Source organism: Lichenostomus cassidix, chromosome 1 (assembly GCF_008360975.1).
Source record: "Lichenostomus cassidix isolate B80296 chromosome 1, HeHo_3.0, whole genome shotgun sequence".
In the NCBI taxonomy this organism is placed as follows: domain Eukaryota; kingdom Metazoa; phylum Chordata; class Aves; order Passeriformes; family Meliphagidae; genus Lichenostomus; species Lichenostomus cassidix.
In genome coordinates, this window is record NC_139479.1 from 31,648,116 (window position 1) to 31,669,747 (window position 21,632).

The following is a 21,632-nucleotide window of genomic DNA, read 5'->3' on the forward strand; positions in this document are numbered from 1 at the left end:
CTTGCCATTGACCAGGACCCCAGGGGCCTTTCCACTGAGCTGTTCTCCAGCCTTTTGTCCCCCAGTCTGTCTGTGCATCCAGGGCTGTCCCATCCTAGAGCAAAGACTTTCCCTTGTTGAACTTCACACTGTTGGTGAGTGCCTGGCCCTCTGATTTGTCAAAGTCTCTCTGTAGGGCCTCCCTGCTTTCCAGGGAGTCAACAGCTCCTTACAGTTTTGTATCATTTGTGAACCTGCTTAGTATCCCTTCCAGTCCTGCATCTAAGTCATTCATGAAGATGTTGAAGAGCACAGGGCCTAAGATAGAGCCCTGTGCAACCCCACTAGTGACAGGTGACCAGTCTGATGTCACCCCATTTACTGTAACCTTTTATGCCTGACCTGTGAGCCAGCTGCTCACACATCCCATGATGTGTTTATCCAAGTGTGTGCTGGATATTTTTTCCAGAAGTATACTGTGAGAAACAGTAGCAAAACCTTTATGGAAATCCAAAAAGATTACATCAGCTGGCTTCCCTTGATCAACTAGATGATCAATGACCTTGTCATTAAAGAAAATCGGGTTTGATAAGCATGAAGCCTTGCTGGTGGTGACCAAGGACTGCATAATAATAAGCTACATAAACTAGACTATACAAAGGGACCTAAGCTTTATCACAATGTTAAAAGCCTAAGTGTGCAAATATCACTGCAGGTGATATTTGAAGGAGTAGACCACACATCAATTTCTTTGTGACTCCTGGAGCTATGATCTGAATATATAGTTTGTACTCTGCATCTCAGAGCAAATCTGTATGCAACGACCCATGCTTCCAGCCCCCAGAGTGTAGATGTCTGCTGTGCTGCTTTTATTTCTGTATGCATAGAAAATCCAGTCTCTTTGAACCAGGAGTCAGTTGAGTGACTTTGTTTTTCAGGTCCTCACACAGTTATGAAAAACAGTTCCTGTTGGGCACAGAGCACCTACAGAAATTCAGGGTGGTGACATTTGTGCTGTGTATCAGAACCCACAGTCAGGTTTTCTTACAAGTTTTCTGTCATTTTTTTGTTACATTGGCCATTACAAGACACTTCAAAAGCCTCAGGTAATGCATTCTTTATAAGAGGTTTCTAGGAGAGTGTTCACTGAGCAGTTTAAAATCACCAAAGAGGCTCAACTACATAGATCTTTTTAGCATATAACAATTAGGTAGAACTAGTTAATTTGTTCAAAATGGGCAGACTAGGAGTGGTCCTAGAATAGAGGCATGGGAAGAGCAAAGAAGCATGCAAATATCATTGACAGAGAGCAAAAGGACCTTGTCCAAAGAATTTGTGTTAATGACACGACAGTGGCTGTCCCCAAGCATATTAACGCTCCTGAACTTGGTTCTCCCTATCCCCAGGCTAGATCCAGAAGACTGAATCAGGCATCACTCTTTTAAGGGATATTCTGCCTTTTGCTGGATGAGGAATTCAGAGGGGAGAGAGGAGTAGCCCTGGCACCACAAGAGTCTTTGCAGCTTCTGAGTCAGGTAGTGGCAGCCAGATGCCCTCCAGCCTTATCTGCTACCCTTTTATTTAAGACAGGCAAAAATAGTTTCTGGAGGGACTTAATTAATTCCGCTAGGTCACAGTCTCTGTGCAACTCATCTTCACTTCTCTTCCCCATTTATAGTTGATGAATGTCTACAACCTTCCTCATTACACACAAGGGTTATTTCCAGAGATGCAGGCAGCAGGATACAATTCATAGGACAGCGAGATGACGCAGAAGGTCTTATGCATAATTCTGCACTGAATATTCCTTCACTTCCTGATTCTATACCTGTTGTCTTTGTAAGATGGATATAGGCATCCCCTCCTTCGATGTTTGCAGATGACAAGTGTGTATATTAAAATGTTGTCAAGCGGCAGCTTTGAAATGACATGCTTAAACTGTTGGTAGACAGTGAGACAGGAGATGGACTGCAGCAAAACACCAGCTTTCTTAAGGGCTCTTGGAGCAAGGTTTCTGAATTTATTAAGAAAATTAAATTTGCAGTGCTTAACATGAAAAATAGAATGATGCATTGGAGGGACATTAGCCTTGCTTGCACATTAGAGTGGTTTTTGTGAAAAGAATGGAAGTTCTGGGCAGGATGCTAGTAGAACCAGCTTGTTAAATTCATTGACACACCACTCTTGCTAACATTGGCTTTGCTGGCTTTGGTGCCCAAGGGCAGTTTCCACTGCAGACAGCTCCATATCTGAGTGAACTTAAAATCTCTTTTACAAAAATAAAGCTCAAGAAAAGTTTTGCTTAAGTGCAGGTATCTCAGCCTCAGTAATTTCTATATTGTAGCTTCTTGCCTGTCCTTACCAAATGGTACATTATCTCTGTTCTGAACTGGATTTCTTTTTCTTTTTCTTTCTATGGCATATTATGTTTACATTTTCTGTTACATTTTCTATTACTTTGTGCAGTTTGCCTTTTTTCCCTTCCAGTTTCCCAGCTCATCCTCAGAATATGATCTCTAGCCAATGGTACTATTGCATTTTCCTGTGCTTATTTTGCCATTTCCAGCCATTGGTACAGCTCCAAAATTTCTGTGTTAGCAGAGTGGAGCTGCTCCCCCCAGTTTATTGTCCATGTAGCTGTAGTGCCGTGGCAAGGCATCACTGGATTGTATGGAACTGGACTGGCTGAACACTGTGCCATCTGTGCACAGACAGACTGTTACCCCTTACGATCCCTTTGGATAGAAGTTCTTATGGCACTCTGGGGTGCTTATAGGAAGTGGTGATTGTATATAGCTGGTATATATGGCTCTGTGTTGCTGCTGTGAGAGGAAAGAGTACTTTTGCATTCTGGTAGTAGGGAGTTGAGGATTTCTTGGCAGAATTTCACTCCCCAGGCAACAGTTTGGTTAGGAACCAGGCTGACCTCCAGCAGAGCCCTGTGTCACCCCAGCACCAGGCAGTCTATAAAGTTTTGCATGTCTCTGGGCTGTTGCCTCTGAGGTGGAATAACAGCATAAAATGAGAAAGCCATAAAGATATTCATAATGTAAAATGAGATTTTCATCCTCACTATACTGAGCAAATTATCTGTATTATGCAAGTATCAAAATGGCATAAACAAAGCAGATTCTCCTTGTGCTAGAAGCAAGTTTTGGCTCTCTTTAGATATTTGATGTATCTGATGCATTTGATATCAATATAACTGATACTGCACTGCTCAGAAATTTACCTCATACTTTTCTTAGTGTTCAGCTTGATCTGTCAATCATGCAGAACATCCATGGGACACATTTATATTCGCCTAAGGGTTTTTCCCTCCCTACCCCAATGTCCAGTCTAGATGAAGTCTTTCCACATAGTGTCTGGGAAGTCCAGGGTAGATTTTCTTCCCTAGGCTGTATGCTGGGGAAGATGACCCTGTTGTTTCTTCCCGACAAGACACCCAGGTAATACACAGTGTACTGAACTGAAATGGACTACCCCAACACCATGTCATTTCCACAGAAGCTAACTATAGTGCGATATAAAGTGATGCATATATGTCCTTGATTATACATAAAATTATTTATAGCTATAATTAGTTATATACTATTATTTATAAATATTTACATTGTGGGTTTAAATAGTTACACCTACATATAAAGTCAATGATTCTTTATGTCTGTAGCAGTACTATACCCAGGAGTCAAATTTGTAGTATGCATAGGAGTTAAATTCAGTTGTATGTACAGAGAGCAAATAAGTATAAAGTATATGGCAGAAGCTCCACCACAGCAGTTTCTTCACGTACTAATAAGAAAGAATGATCTTATTGGGACAGCTTACATAAATAAAATCATTTCACATGTCTCAGGGTTACTGGATAATGCCTAGGGCATACACACGGAGTGGTCTTCCTGCCTCATCTTACATTCAGTTTAACAGGGGATTGCAGTTTAACAGCAGGAGAAAGGAGCCTTCAGGAAAAGTGTGCTTGTGTCAGCATTCATGTATTGCAGTGAGGGGCCTAAAGGGAAAGCACAGGGAAAAAAATGATGTGTTTTCTTTTTACTCCCCTACAGATTGACCATCTCTGCTGAATGTCCCATGCAGCTTGAAGATTTCCCCATGGATGCACATGCTTGCCCATTAAAATTTGGAAGCTGTAAGTTCTCTTCTGGAATAAGAACTAGAAAAATAACCTGTTTTCTGGCTATAGTCTTGTACACCCTTATATAGTCTATATAGGCTATAGTCTTTCACCCTCCCCTCCAGCCCCCTTTTAACATGGTTCTTTAGCATCCCCATTCTGCCCCCCTTGCTCCTTTTCCATGACTATTCTCTATCTGGGCTGCTGCTTTTCAGCTCATGCCTGAATCCTTCAGGATAAATGGTGAGTTGATGGGTGATATGTCATATATCCACATCGAGTGCAACAGCCACTGTTAGATGGAGTTCTAGATGCAGACAGCTAAATTGATAACTTGGTTTTACATTGGTAGTAAAACAGAGCTTTCACTGGACTGATCAGATTGATGTGCAATTATTGTGGTATTTACATGAATCAGACTGCAGTGCAATATCTGCATTGCATATATTAAAAGAGATCTAGAATATTAAAAGAGGAAATATCTTTCCATTTGGCTTTAATAAATCCAGTCCTGTATCCTGTTACAGGATGTTTCATACACATGTATTTGTATATATGCACACTTTATTTTAAACTGTATGCTGAACAATGATTTTTCCTCAATTCCAAGCCTCTAATCCACCACACTGCTGCCTTGCCAGAAGCTTACTTTAAAAATAACCCCAGGGAATCAGATGGTTATATTTAAAAACAAAGCTCTTAATTAAAGTACAAATGAGGCTACTACAATAGATTTTTTTTTATTTTGGTAATCAAATCAGAGTTTTCAGGTGCAATCATTGTCTCTGAAGATTTTTAGTAATTACCAGGCAAGGCATTTTGCTAGCCCCTGAAGCCACCTAACTTCAGCATTTTGCAATGTTTTTCAGCTGTATCAATTTAGAGTCACTAATCCTAGCAAGATTAAGCTCTGCCTTTATCGTCTGTATCTGCCCTGATTTAATACTGACTATACCTTGTCTTCTAGTGATCATACTAAGAAGTAAAAACACTGTTTACAGTAACTATTACCACATTACCACACTTAAGATGAACCGATTTCCCTTCCCTCTTCCAATTCAGATAGACTCTGTTTCATCTGAATAGCCACCAGTCTTTTACAAGGTCACTGCAGGTTGAAGTGTATTCATTGACTTCAGCAGCATAAATTTACAGCAAAGCCTGTAAATCTGAAGGTCTGTACAACTTTAAACTCAACTTAAAAAAACCAAAAAAGCGTACACAAATTACCCATTTAATTCAAAACTTAAAAAGGGAAAACATCTCACAGGACACTGTTTATATACAGGGTTAAAAAAATCCACTGGAAAGAATTAATAAGAAAAAGGAAAAGAAAAATAAGTTATCCTTCCTGGTATTACACAGCTTTCACTGTTTCAATAGATGAAGTTCAATCAGTTGTTCTCTAGTCTAGACTACAGAAATGGGATGTTGCATAGTTTCATGAAATCTTGCAAAATATGCAATATAATACTAAAAGATTCATATTTAAAAAGAGCCTGATGCGGCAGAGATCTGAAGCTCAACCTGATAGCTAAAAGGATGTTTCCATGTATTAGTAGATCAGGTGCAGTAAGGTACAGATTCTAACTCTCCACATGGTAAGACAAAAAAAAAAAAAAAGCACCGCAATGAAACCTGAGTGCATGAGATAACATTACAAGATAAACTACAGATGCTTAGAAGTAGTGCCCAGTAGTCTGTCTGGATATAATCATATGTTCTGCTTGTGCCAAATGTGTTACATATTAATCACTTCTTAGCACACAGGTAATTTTAATCTGTGTCAGAACCAGCACTAAGGAGTTACATTTTAAGCCTGTGAGGGGTGAAGTTTTAGTTTACGCTCCTTGCCATGCTCAGAATAAAATTTTAGAATGTGTTTACAAGGTATTACAAGTCACCTTTGAGTTCTTTCACAGTGTGTAGATATGGAACCATTTGGTCTGTGCTAGCCATACCAGTGGCCTCTGCAATTAATAAATATATAGGAACAAGCTATAGACAGTCTTTCAGCCTTGGGAATATCTGTATTACTGATGTGACAGCTCACTGGTAATTTCTTGGGATTTAAAACATATGTTTGTACAAGTAGCAGCCAGTAAATCAGGGTTTATTGAACTAGTCCAGGTGTATTTTAGATGAGGAGAGTATTTATTCCCTATTTGCAGCAGTATGGGTTTGCATTGAGTCATCTCCAGGTTTGCAGCAGGACAGAGCCTACAGGGTATATGACACATAAGCACATAGCCCTTCTGCTTTAGTTTTCTTCACTGTCTTTCCCTAAAGTGTTTCTTTTTAACAGTCTTCTTTCCAAAAAGGTTTTTGAAAAGCCTCAAGGAATAGCATCAAAGTAAATGTTAAACACATTATCAATGGAGCTGGGAGGGTGAAGAAACTGGTGCTAAGCAGTCTTGAGGATGAAGAGAGCAGGGCAGCGAAACGAAAGAGCTGGTGCACGGTGGATCAGCAGCAGAAAGGATGCTGAGAAGTGATCAGTATTGCAGCAGAGGCAGGAGCAGGTTATTAATTTTCTGACTGCATGAGCGTTCACTATGTTTGTTATAATTCAGCAAGCAAAAGGCAAAAAGTGCCTGATGTTCCTTCATTATTAGAAGGAAAATTAACTTTCATCACAGAAATAAAGGTAAATGTTAAATTCTTATGTCCCATTTGACTGCTTTCTTGCTACATTAGAATTGTGGGAGATTTTATGGGCCTAGGCAACATTATATGTAGCAACAGAATATTTTGTAGAAATAATTAAAAGCTAGGTTAAATACACAAAATGTGATATAAAGTTACCTGTGCATGCCACCAGCCTAGATACCTGCTACAGAAGTGGTATTTTTTAACACTATATGGCACATCATGAAAAGGACAGTAGTTCAGAGACATCTCCTTATGAACTGAACAGAGCAGGTTTTAGTTGTCCTTCTCTTAAGTACAGCTCCCCACTGCTCCAAGATGGCAAGATCAAGTGGGTCTGCTCCAGGATGTACATAAATGCAGGTACTTTTCCAGTGGGATTGCATCCCTGCTAGGGGTCAGGACACCTGTAGAAATTATCCTGCAGAAGTCTCTTTTAGAGGGAATTTGGGATGGTGCATGAGCACAGGCTCGGGCATCTCTGCAGCAGGCTCTGCTCCCTTTGAATCCAGGGTGCTCAGTGGGGATGGATGTGACAATCTGTTCATTACCTCATGGATGGGAAGGGTGCTGTTTTCTTCCATGGCCAGATTTAAAATAACTTTCCATTGCAATTCTGGAGCTGACCTGTACTCTAAATAACTTTGCTGGTCAAACAGGATGTGATGAAAATTCCTGATCCTACTGAAAGCAGTTTCAGTAGGAGCACCTTAACCTAAGAAATTTGATCTTACCCCAAGCTATTTCTGGTTTGGGGAAGAGGAATTAGATAAAATAGCAAGGACATTAAAGCTTCCTAGCTTTAATGTTTCACCTCTTCCACTGAAAGTCCCTAAGAATACATTAAGAGTATAATTTAGTACAGTTTCCAAATGCCCATGTGTCACCAGGTAGGTAAGCATCATTATCTCTAGGGCAGCTGAAACAGAGAAGTTAATTGACTTTCAGTAAGGTCATGCAGCAAATCATTGTCAGAAAAAGGATTAGACTCAACTTCTTTGGTTAGAGAGGCAGATGTCTAATCCACTAGACCATGAAGGCCTCTGCCCAGGCAACTGACTTAACTCCTAAATCTCATTTTACTCATGTGTTAATTATATTGGTGTTACCTAGCTCACGAGGTTGCCCTGAAGATGAATTAGTTAATTGCTGTTAACGGGCACTTAGACAATGTCCAGTACTGTCAGGTGGAGTCTATTTATGACAACTGTCTCTTGAAGACACAGTGCCTGAGTACATGGAGTTACCAGATCTTGTGTTGTGGAATGAATACATGAAGCAGCTGCCCACTAGTCACTCAGCAGCAAAAAACCTCACCATATTATTTTTAGAATAAGGAGAAAGTTTAATGACTATTCTGAAAATAATGAGATCCCCAAGCTCATGAGCAGAGGAAAAACAGGTCTTGTGTTTATTCCTGATGAATTCTATGTCGGCCATGAAGATGGCGAACGTTGATCACTGTTGATCAACAAGGGAGCTTGACAACTGTTGGTAAGGAAACAATTTGTAGTTCTGGAGGTGGTAGCTAACATTGTTTATGTACATCTTCCTTTTTAACACCTCAAACTATGTCACAGTATGACCTTTGATAAAGGAAAGTGCACGGACTATTTCTGTAGCAGGAGAAATGCTCAAATTATTTTCCTCTAATAAGCAAGGTGAAGTAATGAAGAGACAGTAACTTCACCAATATCCCAGGATTTTATTGCAACACTGAACATTAAGGCACTCACTGTACACAAACTATCCATTCACTTGTAGCCACTGAAAAATTTCTCAAACAAAAGGTATTTTAAGAAAATTTCCCTGATATTTCCTTATAATGCAGAGAAGGCACTGAGGTGAAGGCACCTACAAGGTTTTTCTTGATTTTTTGCTTATCCCCATTAGCATCTGCAATAGCTGCTGGAAAACTGCAAGTATGGAGGGAGAACTTCAAAACAGTGTCCTTCTAAACAGACTTTAAATCTTGTTTAGTAAAATGTGGTAAAGAATGTATTTGGCCCCTCAAAACCTGTGTGTAAAAGTCTTGTATAAGAATATAATTAAATGAATAATAAATAAAGACAAATGTTAATTTTAAGAGACTTTGAAAAGTGGAAATGGCTCTTAGGAAGCTTTTAAGAGGCTGCTCTCAGGGACAGCTGGAACTTCAGTCTCATATGTAGAGGCAGAGCTTTTCTGTTACTTGTCCCTGCAGCTGGACAGAAGAGGCCTCTTGAGTCTGTTCCTGAGAACAGAGACAGGCAGCACAGCTTGTTGACTCTGCTGGGATGTATTAGTATCATCCTTATGAAAGGACATGTGGCGAGAGCCAGGGAGGTCCTCTGTGAAATGCTGAGCAGCCAAGTTCAAGACTAAGCTGTGATTTTGCAGTTTAAGGCAGAAGTCAGCTAATATAGAATTGATAGGTCGATGATGTTCTTCTCACTAAGGTAATTTCTTCTGTTATATTTTCTTAAGGTTTATCTGCTTCCTTAGACACCCCCATTGCAATGGATATTGAATGACTAAAATAAGGGGAAGTTAGGCAAACAATAAAACTAAATATTTCTAAGACATTTGATATATTTTTCTTCTCTCTCTTCCAACTCTATATTACCACCAGCTACCAACCACTTCTTTAGTCGGCATACTTTCCTCCTAATTTTTAGCTGTTTAGAAGCTAGATGTCCAGACACAATGAAAGAGATGCTTGTGGCAGCATCAAAAAGATGATCTAGACAACTGTGTTGCAGTTTTGCCTAAGTATGGCTAGCTAGTAAAGCACAGTTATCTAGCCTGAAAAAAATTTCTGTACAACCCTTAGAATGAATGAAGGAGGTGGAGACCATCTAATGGAATTGCTGTTATTTGCCTCTATTTTCCTTTGAATCATGGACAGATGACTTGTGGGACTGTGTTGTTTAAAAAATTAAATCATTTAGTGCAGAATGAGCACAGGATTTGGCCCATATCAAAAACCTTGTATTGACAGCAAAGCTCTAGGGAATGGACAGGATGGATCTGTGACAATTTCACGTAGGAAAATATGGCCCAGTTAGTTGTCTGTTATTGAATAGAAATAAGTACTTCTGCAGTGAGGTTCATTAGAGTTATTTTTGATATCTGCCTAAGGATGAGATGAATCATACTTTAGAAGTTCCTATTTTTCTGCAGTGTTACCTCAGATCTAGGTAAGTGTATTATACCCTAGTCAGAGCAACTTAGAAGTCCATTTTCTTCTGCATTGCTAGCTCAGAAATACAAAGCCGTACTTTGTTCAGAAGAAACAGTCACTGCTGTAGATTAGTTAGGTGTTACGTTATGTTGGTGGTGAGCTTTTGTATCTCTCCTAGTGACTATTTTAGCTATTTTTGCTGGAAGTCCCATTTTTCAAAGGATCTAAATGAAACAGTAAGTAGGGCTCTTCAGTATAGAGACAACTTTACCATCTCTGCAAGCGTCTTGTATGGGCTGCGCTGTTTCTTCTGCATTGACTGCTGTGGGTTATTACAACAGACACTTAAGCTTTCTCCCAGATGTTGCAGCATAGACTGCAGTCATTTCAGATATGCACGTATAGCAATACAGCTTTTTTAGTCCAGTATTCAGGGCAGTTAGTTCTGCCAGAACCTTCATCCTTGCATTGAGTCCCACAGTCAGGGTGGAGCAATGCAGCCCTGAACATCCAAAGGGCAGGAAATTCATCAGGAATGGTGTGTAAAGAAGATACTGTAATATTCAAGTATTCCAGAGATTTCTTAACAGGAATCTATTTAGAAATTAAAACACAGGGTTCTGGGCTTGGACCATGTGGTGAGTTTCTGCAGCAGTTGTTATGGGAGCCTGGTCTGCATCAGAACTTTCAAATGAGTATGACCATAACTTATCACTTGTCTGGTAGGTTTGCCATAGAAATATACATTTTAGTTTGACAAAAGGGAAGAGGACTCCCTAAAATGACCAGATGAGTCAGTTTTTCTTCACCCATTACAGTGACACCCACCCAGGACTTCCTAGAAAAGGCTGGAGAAACTGCTAGTATATCCTCCAAGGACTTGCAGTCACTGTCACTATTTAACTTTTCAAAGACTTTGTCATATATACATGGTTACTGTATGTCTGCACTTCGATAATTTTTAAAATACATTAAAATAGCAGCCCAGCAGCCCTGTTTGGCTGTGTGATTGCTTTCTTGCAGAACAATGCCCAGCTCTGGGTCAGTCACCTCCTACTTGTGGTCACCCAGTGCTTAGAAGCCAGTGAGTTTTTCCCTGTTAGGTTCATTACAGAAAAGGGGAGGTCAGAAAGAACAAAAGCTGCTGTCTTCCCCATCTGTGTTGCAGCCAGCATTGAGCCCAGGCAGCAAACTCTGCTGATGTGCAGCAGCCGAGGGCTTGGCTCCCTACCAGCCCAGAGCAGTCACCATGCAGGCAGGATCATCCTTAGTGAAGCCCCTTTTTTTAGATGGGTAAGGAATGATTCCTGGGGATGCTGGCAGCGGCTTCAGTAGCAGCTGCAAAGAGCCCCTTGAGCAGCCAGCACTGATAGCCTGTGCTCCACAGTCCTGGGAACAGCCTCATCCTCATGAGGGGGCTCACATGGTCAGGCTTTTTGGGGAAGAAAAGCTCGACTGGTGGTGGTTTTGAGCTCAAGGAAACAAAAGTTCAGGCAGGGGTAGGAGCTGGTGTGGAGATACTCAGTAGTGGGGTTTTTATCTCACATGAAAGCAGTCTAGACAGGGTTGTGGTGGAGCCGTGTGGAGATCCGGGGTGCTTTGCTGATGATACAAACATCAGCATGCATTACCTGCTCTGGAGGTTACAGCCTAAATTTAAAGGCTGCACAACTGCCTGATTACAGGGAATCAATTTGAGTTGTTGGCCATAGAAAACAACATGCAGAGACTGTGTTTTAAATGCTTAAGCTTTCAAACGGCCTTTGGCTGCAAACCTGCAAAGACATTGCTGGTCTCATAATGTCCCAAAAGACAGTGCCAGGCTTGCAGTTGCCAGCCGTGGATCATAGGTCTATACCTCTGGAAAATGGGATATTATTTGTAAATGTGACAAATGGGTAGATACTGCTCCACTGCTTTACAAGCCAGGTTTTTAATGGCTCTTATTTTCTAAGGTGGCTGTTTCCATGGCTTGTAAGCATTTCATAAACGTTTCTGGAATCATTCTCATGATCCCTGTGTGAGGTTGGTAGGTCTCTGCTGCCTGAATTTTGCAGGTGGGGATAAAGGAAGCAAAGAGCAATTACAGTCTCTTCTGAGCAAAGATAGAGTGGTTCATTACTTGCTTTTATTGCCTCTGTCGTTATGGGTCCCTAGGTTCAATTAGAGCCTCCCAGTGCTACTGCAGTACATTAATGACAAAATTACTTGCCTAGGCTTTTTGGGGGAGGAAAAAAGCTGCAAGACACTGCTCAAACTTGGATTTCAGTTTCTAGTCTGGCAACTCCTTTGTGACACTTCAGTCTCTGGTGGGCCAGGAAGTCCTCCGCCTAATTTGCTGGATCTCACATTAGCCTCCTCTCCAAGCTAGTCCAAGCTGTCATCTAGTGCTGCTGCAGTCCCAACCCAGCAAGCTTCTTCAAAGGAAACAGTTGTTTCATGTTGTCCCCCATGAAGAAATGAGATGGAGAGATGACTGAGATGAAGGAAAACCTGATAAACCTTCTGTTTTTATCCCCTTCCCCATCATTGCCACTGAAAGTCTCCTCATGGCCAGCCTGTCCTAGCAGCCAGGCATTTTGCTGAAAACATCCCAGAGATAATTATGTCAGCAAAGCTGGGATTCCTCCCTCCTAAATTTATATTTTTGTAGGGTAAATATATACAGCTGAGCTGATTGCTCTCACTGTCTTAGGGGAGAGAAGTAGATATTTTTAGGCTCAGGTTAATCTCCTCCTAAAAATAGGTCAGCTGATGGCTGTAAATAAGGAGATGCTTTATTTGTGCACAGAGAAAACGAGACTGTGAGCACCTTTGGGTCTGGATCTCTGTGACTGGGAGGGGACAGTTTCCAAAGAGAAGATGTATGCCTGAGCAGAGAGCAGGTGCAATGGCAGTGCCCCTGGGCAGCAAAGATCGCCTCAGAGATGCTCCTTGTATCCATCATTGAGGCTGGGCACTTTGAACTGACGGCCATGGGAGATTTTATCCCCTTCTCTGAAATACAGGGCTGTACTTTGCCCCATGACAGTATAATTAATCTTCTGAGTTTTTGATGATTGCACGTCTGGTGTAGGGAATAAGTTCTTGTGACTGCAATTTCAAGACAGTATTAAAGTGTTTGAATAATAATATTTCAGCCTGCTATCTCTGCATACCTATTGATTACACATTCGCACAGTGTTATTAATGTAGCAGTACTTCTGAGATCTGTAAATGTCTTCATTAAGGGATAGGATTCAGAAACAGAGGTATATATTTAGCTCTGCAAGTAGTTCCAATCACTCTCAGCTGGTTTCAGGCCATACAGATTTATAAGAGCTGTGAATGGTAAGCTCAGCAGATACACTAACTGTGATGGTTGAGTTTCTAGTGCCACTGAAGTGAGTGAGAAGAATGTCTTTAGATTACAATGAGGTCACAGTTTGATTCTGTAATGTTATATGTGGCTAAAAATACCATGTTTGGGAGGGCACCCTCCACAAGAATTGTATTGGAGTATAATTGGAGTATTTTCTAAAATTCACTCTGCAATTTCTCAAAAGAAACTCCAGTGACACTCCTGGAGAGGTGGTCGTGTTAGTTTTGCTGATACTAAGTTGCAACTTGCAAAATGAGGGGACCACTGCAATCAAGATTGCTGAGAGTGTAGGTACTATGCAAAGTGAGTAACGGTATCAGCCACACTTTGGAGGAGACTTTTGTTCACCTCGCAAAATGTAAATTAAATGTCTTAACATCATCCTCATAACCATGCTGTTTTTCCTAATGAAATGCCTAATGAAGTTCCTAATGTAGGTGCCTAATATTGTGATTGTAAATTCAAAGTTCATTAAATGTTAGTACAATACTCAAATTGGCCAACTGGTTTGGAGTTACCACATGCCTGGCCTAGAAAGACTAACATAAAGCCAGAAATGTTCCTAGGATATTTAGCACTTAAATATCCCAGCACATGCTACTGTTCTGTTGCTCTAGTCCTCTTACAGTGGTTATTTATGCCAGGCATAAAAGGGAAAAAGAAAAAGCATCAGAGGCTGGAACACCAGATTTTGACATATTCCATATGAAAAGCAGTTGTGTAGCCACCATTAAATGTGACATAAAATCAATTCTTAGATTAGTTTTAGGCCGAGACAGCTGCCAGTAAAACTGAAAATAAAGCGCGAGCTTGTGTTAAAACTACTGACTGCAGTGAGTGGAAGAAATGGGAAGAGGCAAAAGAAGGAAGGCATGACTTGAGCCCTGACATCACCTCTTAGGAGAGAGCAGGAGCTCTGGAGGGATGAACTGGTGCTGCTTGTACCTTGGAGTGCTGAATGTATAACAGCCCCACAGCACACCCTGTTTAGACACCCCTTTCAGTCAGTTTGTGCCAGGCATCCCACAGCACAAGTGGCAGAGTTTTGTTGTGTACACCTATATGGTCTGTTTGCTGTTTGGCATGCCCCAGGCTGCACCATGAAAAAACATTTTCTTTATTGTTTTTTTTTCCTCCTTTTCTGTGTGAAGCCTTGAGAACCTGCTATCCCCAGACACACAGCTCAGTTTAGTGTGCCATGCCTGGTTTTTAATACCTGTGCATCAGATTTCACCACTGGGAGTAGTCCCTCCCAGTTGAAATCCCAGTGCTTGGGAAATAGATGCATCCTTCTACTGCTCCCCCATGGCATAGATGAGCATGATGGGGCAGGAAATAGCTGATGTTGTCACTGGTGATGATTCTTAGGAGACTTTCTGTATTGCTCTGCACAGCTCCTAGCACAGGGCTCTTCTTAAATGGTGCAGGAACATCCTGTGAAGGTGCTATGCCTGACTGACTTATTAGGACAACACTGTTCATTAGTATTTGTGTTACATCCATCACCAGTATGACTGTGATTTAGTGTACCAACTTGCAGACAGTCAGTTTATTGTATTAAAGCAGTTAGCAGGCTTGTCTGCGTTAATCATAAAACCCACATCCAAAATCATAAAGTTGCTTTCAGTTTGGGTTTTTTCCCTTGCATTATATTTTTGACCTCAAAGTCAGGTTGTGTTTAGACTTTCCTCCTATGAACTGGAACTTCTAAAATCATACAGGACCTTCCACCTGATTTCTTGCCTTGAAAAGCCAAAGAAAATGGCTTTTGCAAAACTATGTGTCTCAAAATGAATTTGACTGACATCTTCAGTTCTGTATGTTGCACCACCTTGTGGGTACAGTCTGTGCTTCCATTTCATTTCCAAGCCACATTTCTATTCCCACCTTTTCCTGAGGTGACTTATAAATTATATTCTGAAAGAGAGTAATTTTGATCTAACTTATGGCTTTATTTTTTTAGAAATGATCAGTAGAGTATATTAGTGTTGCTTAGTAATGAAGTCTCTCGAGACCTGTCTGGCACATTTTTCAGAACATCCTATACTATTCCCTGCAGAATGTGACAACAAGATCAAATAAAACTGTATTAGAACATATACGATACTACTTTTGTTACCAAGGTTTGGTTTTATTTTAAATTCAGGAAGGACAGAAATGAACATTTTAGTCTGGCTGGATTTTCTACTGCCCATTTCACAACCAGTGGTGTCCTACAATTTTTCATTAATATGGTCATGAATTTCATCAGTTTTCATGAATAATTTCATCCTTGGATGTCCTCTGTTGTCACAGAGAATGATACTGTGTCATTCCAAAAATGTTTCATTCTGAGCGTTAATTTTTACTCACATTTGGAGCCATTCTGAGTGTGTGTCCCAATCTGAGCTTCCCAGAGCAATAAAAATGTAGACTTTGTGGAGAGAGTCCAGTGCAGGGCCACAATGATCACTGAAGGGCTGGAGCACCTCTGCTATGAGAGAGCTTGGACTGTTAAGCCTGGAGAAGGGAAGGCTCCTAATCCATCCACCCTGTGTAAATACCAGGGTTTGGGGAATGAGAAATGAAGAAGATGGAGCTGTGTGCTGCTCAGTAGTTCCCACTGGCAGAGTAAGGGGCAGTGAGCATTAAAAAAACATTAAATTCCATCTGAACAGAACAAAACATGCTTTTACTGTGGGAGTAGCCACTCTGGAACACTGGAACAGGTTGGCTAGAGAGATTGACAGTTGGCTTAGAGAGATTTGAATATCACGGAGATATTAAAAACCTGACTGGACATGGTTCTGAAAAAACTGGTGTCCCTGCTTGAGCAGGGTGTGGGACTGGATGATCACTGGAGGTATCCACTGCCATTCTGTGACTCTGTGTTACATGAATTTGTAGTCCTGTGTATCTGCACACATTAGACTTCTTGTCTGTGACATGTTTTTAAAATCATGCATGCTGTTTATCCATATGCTGTAAACTCATGCCAGTTAAAATGATCAGTCTCAATTCTAATAATTTCAGGTCTCTAAAGTAATTCCCATGACCCTAAAATTATCTCAAAACCAGCAGAATTCATCACACTACAGCAAAGTCTTTATTTTAGGTTCTTAATAATTTAATATGTTAATACATTTCTCTTAATATTTAAATTGCTATTTTACATTAGAAATTTATTTTTATAAAAAGCTATTTCCCCCAAGACCTAGACAATGCATATTTAGTACCACGTCTTGTTATTTTTGTATTTAGAAGTACATTTTTACTGAATCTGTTTTCCATTGCTCTTCCTATAGAATGTTCTCATTTGTACATCAAGTCATTCTTATAAAGTCCTTTTATGGGAAAATTCCAATTATGGAGCTCAAATCTTGCCTGAGTCACATAGACACAACTGTTGACAGATGCTTTGTAATGGGCTACAAAGTATTTGTGCACAAACCACAAGAAATCCAGCCTGACTCTTAGAATTCAAGCTGGTACATGATGGTTTAGTGGCAGCGCTGCTTTGCAGCCTGCAGAAGTCTGAGAGGCTGTAAATCTGGATCACTAGTGAGTTATATAACAGCCTGTAAGTGAGTCAAATATATTAATGGTTAGATAAGATAGATATTTGTATGTGTATTCAGATTGTAATTAGAGTTTCTAAAAAAGCTGACAATTTATGCACATCTTCCCCAATCAACAGGCTTTGACAGGGATTTAGCACTACTCCCAAGATTAGGCAGTCTGACAATCCTTGTGGCATGTACTGAAAGTCACGATAATAAAGGCTTAGAATGTAACTGCACAATTGGAATGAATAAAACAGGAAACAAACCAGAAGTCATCTTTCTACAGTATCTCTTTAAGTTAATTCAGCCTCCAACTAGCATAATTCTGCAAGGAAAGTTTCAGCCATGGCTTGTGGATAAGTGGTCTGTTTAACTGTGGAATGTACCTCAAGCATGCTGGGTGGGCACCCGTACATGCTGCACAGGCTGCCTTAATTATGCAGGCACAGCTTTATGCTTCCTGTGAGGGCTGTCAAAGGGTTTAAGGGGTGTTTTGGAGAGGGATTCTTTGTTCTTCAATTATTGCATGCCCTGTAATGCAGGAACGAAAACTGATTGGCAGATACCAGTGGAGATTCTTTTTTTAGGGGTTATAGCTTAAAAAAAATCAGTCCTGGAAACACATCTGGGTCCCACAGACTCGAAGTTTGGGTTCATCCATCCACATTTATTTGACTTAAGGTGCCAAGAAATACTCTTCCCTGCCACCACGTTTTTATTTTTTTCTCTGGTGTTTATTTCAAATATGGAGGAGAAAGAAAAGTGAGAAGGAGAATGTCTGTCAGTATCCACAGATGCCACCACTGCCCTGTGGTGGGGACATTGGCAGGAGAAAAGTCCCTGCTTGTGAGTTGTTTTTTGAATGGAAGGGAGGATTCTGCACTGCTCACACTGTTTCATTTGCAAATGAGGGCTACCCTCAGTGCCAAGTCAAATCTCCAGGATCCTCTAGGTCTTACCCACTAACTGCTCTGCTTTGCTAAACTTTTTCTTAATGTAATTTCTCTCTGGTTGTGGTCTCTCTCCTGCCCACTGTTCACTGGCATAAGAAAGACCATGTCAGGCTTTCCTTGCCAGACATACAGGAGCGGGAAAAGTGTGGGAGAAGAACAAGGGTCATCTTCACTGTTTTTATATTGTGTGGTGTGTGTTGGATGCTAGAATGTAGAAAAATAGATCTGCTTGTCAATAAATATATAAGAAAAGATATTACTTCTTCCATCATTCTGGTAGGTGATAAGCCTGCAGCCATTTATCAACTGTCCAGTAGAAATAAATGTCTGTTGTCATTTTCTCACATTTAATAACATTATACTTCTTTGTAATTTTAGCTGTTCATCTCAACTGCTACCTTTTTTTTTCCTTTTTGAAAGAAGTGAGCTTGGAAGAGAAAGGATACTTTAATAAGGCTTCCTCCTTTCTTTGACAAGGCAACAAAATGATTGTGAAGAACATGAGGTTAATTATTTGGTTAATAAATCTGGAAGATGTGCACTTGCTTAAAGCAGAATGACCACCAAGCAGTCTCACTTGGATTTGCAGTGGCTTTGAAGTTGAGTTTGCTTTTGCAACACTATCAACATTATTTTCTCAGTTTGCATCCCAGAGCCGCTACTACAATTATATTTCTATGGAAGATAGATGAGGATCATGTCATATATGTGATTCATCACAATGCAACTAGACTGGGGTAAATTCTTGTTATTCCTAATGTGACAGACTTCTCCTGAGGAGGTAAAATCACTGCAGGTTTGGGTTGGGCTCCACAGGAACACATCTGTTTTCCTCTTGTATCTTAAAGCCCTGGCTATAACCATCCTGCCCTTTCACAAGTCTCTTCAAGCTGGGCCATTTTCCCTTCTCCCATGGATAGTCTACTCCTGGCCAAGCAGTGGTACAGCTCTCTCTTGTAGCCTCACAATAGATCCTGTGAGAAAGGTCCTGTCAGAAAGAAGCTACTGACAAAAATTTTCCTCCTGGGCAGGGACTGGCCTCATGCTGTGCTCTTGCCTGCCTGGGTGCTCCTTCTTCTCACCAGCTGGCTTGGGATGGGTACACCCTTCCTTGACATGGTTTCAAAAGAAAACAGCATCCTGAAGTATTGCTTAGGCATACGTGTGATATCTGAATGGAGTTTTGGCACCTTGTGGCTTCTGTCTGAATTGCAGATATTTTACAAGAGGAGCTGCTGGACTTCTCCAGGGTAGGAGCCTCCAACCCTGTGCATGTGTTTAAGTACCCACTAAAGGCTGCAATTCACAGCAGAGGTGTTGATTTATTTTAGGACCCCCTTCCCCCCAGGCCAGGCAGAGCAGAGTACCAAAGCATCTGAATACTTGTTAAGCCTTACAGACCTAAGTTCCTGTGTGATCACAATTTCAGTAAATTTGGTTACAGTACTCTCATTGGGAAGCATCTAGTCAGGACGAATTAATGTTTGTCACCATCAGGAAACAGGACAAACCCAGTTATTCTGGTGGTTGGGATCATTGCAGAGACAGCAAAGTACTAAGGTGGGATACATCTGAAACATCCTAGAAAAAAAGTCCAATGCTGTTGTTTGGAGCTTTTTTTGCATAGGAAGTAACATAGGTAAAAATCAAATGTTCTGACAATCCCAAATCTGCCTAAACAAATCCCACATTTACTGAGGATATCAGCACACATATACCTAATAAGCATTTAAAAAAGGAGGGCTTTCTGCATCACTTTTTTAATGGACCCATCTCCTCCTACTTGTCTTCTCCAGATCTGGCTTTGAAATTACTTACAGCATGTTGTGAACTTGTAATCATCTCAGAGATAATAAAGTATCACAGCTCTAAAGAGAAGATGAAATTCCATGACCTTTTGTGATGCAAATATTTTGAAATAGGGAAGACATTCCTTCTTAGCCTTTGAAAGCTGATCATGACATGTAATTACACTAATTTTACTGCAGAGCTACAAATACAAGCATAAGGAAGGGATGTGGGCAGTCCTGTATGGCTAACAAGGGATGAAAGATATGTAGATCATCAACTTCCAAACGTGGGGTCAGCTGCAGCCCTGGATACAGCAGCAACTGTCAGATATGTGACAAAAAAATTTCAACTTGTTATCTTCCTAGTGACAGTGGTTCCTAATTTTTTTCTCAGAAGGTTATCCACTGTGTAATTACATACCTCCCACACAATTAAGAAATTGTGCCCCATTCTTCATCTGAATCTGCCTGGAACCATCTTTCAGGCACCTTTTGTGAGCAGTCCAAGAGATTGAACCTGTTTTCAGATTTCTGTATGCAAGTATCTATACTCAGAGCTTGAGCTACATTTCAGCTTTTGTCAGTGAGCTAAATAAGTTGAGCTGCTTAAGTTTCAAATCTTGACTTATTTTCCAGTCCCTGGAAATACCTGTAACCTTCTTTTGAACTCTCTCCCCCTCTCTGTCCTCATTATTTCTGTATATTTTCTGAGGTGTGGATGAATAGCCGGAAAGGTGTATCTAGTCTAGGGTCCTGCATCCCACATATGAGACAATAACATTAATAACAGTGAAAGGAAGGTGCTGCTTTCTTCCCTGCTACCTGGTCTAATATTCAAGTGATACAAAGTTCACTGTGCTATACACATGTGCCCATAGCCTGAACTGGGATCATTACCCATCTTCTACTTGACATTCCTGGTTGTGTGTATCCAGGGATCACCTTAGCATATTTCTTGCTCTTGCAATGCCTCAGAAGCTCATGTTGACCCACTGTCTATGAATTTTTTATAAGTCCTCCGTGGAGCTGCACCTTTCCAAGATAGCTCACTTGCTCTAGCAAACAAAACACGCAGTCTGATGGAGAGAGTACACATGATCCTTCAACCTAGCCTTGACTTGACTCTCAGGTCCTGATCTGGAAAGCCAACATGTGATGTCAGGTTGTTTCCAAAAAGAAACATTCTGCACTCCTACCTTTGAAATTAAAAAGTGCAGAAGGTGACAATATTTGACTTCAGACCACTTCCAAACCTACCTGCTTTTTACCTTCCATTTGGAGAGTAAGCTTTACCTGCTTTCCAGATATTTTACTACAATGAACTCTAGCATACTGTAACATGCTTGCAGGAACGTGACCTGAAAGCTTTCAATGATAGAGGAGTTCTAAAAAGTGTAAGAGCTACTTAAATAAAATAACGTTTAAATATAGAGTTGCCTCGTATTTTTTGAGAGTATATACAGAGAAAGCTGAAAAACTAAAACCAGCATTGACTGTCTTTGTAAAAGAGAACTGAGATTTCTTTATAATAATATAATCACTCTGGGTGTTAGGTCTTTAAAAGTTACAGCAGCATTTTAGAGGAAGGAATGATTTGGCACTTTTGTGACCACATTTAACTCCTAGGACTTCTAAATGAACATGAGAGAAATCACATACACATCTCTAGTGTACACCCACCCCCTCCTCACAGCTCCCTGCCCCATTCCTGCTCTCCTTCATGCATTCTCACCCCTGAATCCTGTGTCTGCTCTTCAGCATCACAGGCACAGGCGGACAGATTCCAGCTTCCTTTATGCACGTAGAAGACGTCTGCCCTTACCCACATGTACATATTCTAGTCAGTGCATATACACCAGACCAGGCACTTGCACATGGCATTGAATAGAATTTTGTCCTGGAAACAGGGGGTCCCTGTTGTCCAGGCATTCAAGGTGTCCTTTTGAGGGGGAACTTCAGGAAAATGCCTTTTACAGCTTGCTGAGGTTTAGGAGTCACCAGTGAGGTGAGTATAGGTCTGAGCTGCTCTTTCCCAAATTGAGTGGTTGTGATGGATTATATTT

General features: G+C 40.7%; 1 protein-coding gene across 9 annotated transcripts in view; it reads left to right on the forward strand.

Moving 5' to 3' along the window:
- The window catches only part of GABRA5 (gamma-aminobutyric acid type A receptor subunit alpha5), a 55,313-nt gene that overhangs the window by 23,900 nt on the left and 9,781 nt on the right, over nucleotides 1-21,632 (forward strand). For all 9 annotated transcript variants that reach the window (XM_085055596.1, XM_085055579.1, XM_085055623.1 and 6 more), the window contains one exon: nucleotides 4,044-4,126. In XM_085055596.1, coding sequence (XP_084911722.1) covers nucleotides 4,044-4,126 — 83 coding nt within the window. The remainder of the gene's footprint in view (nucleotides 1-4,043; nucleotides 4,127-21,632) is intronic.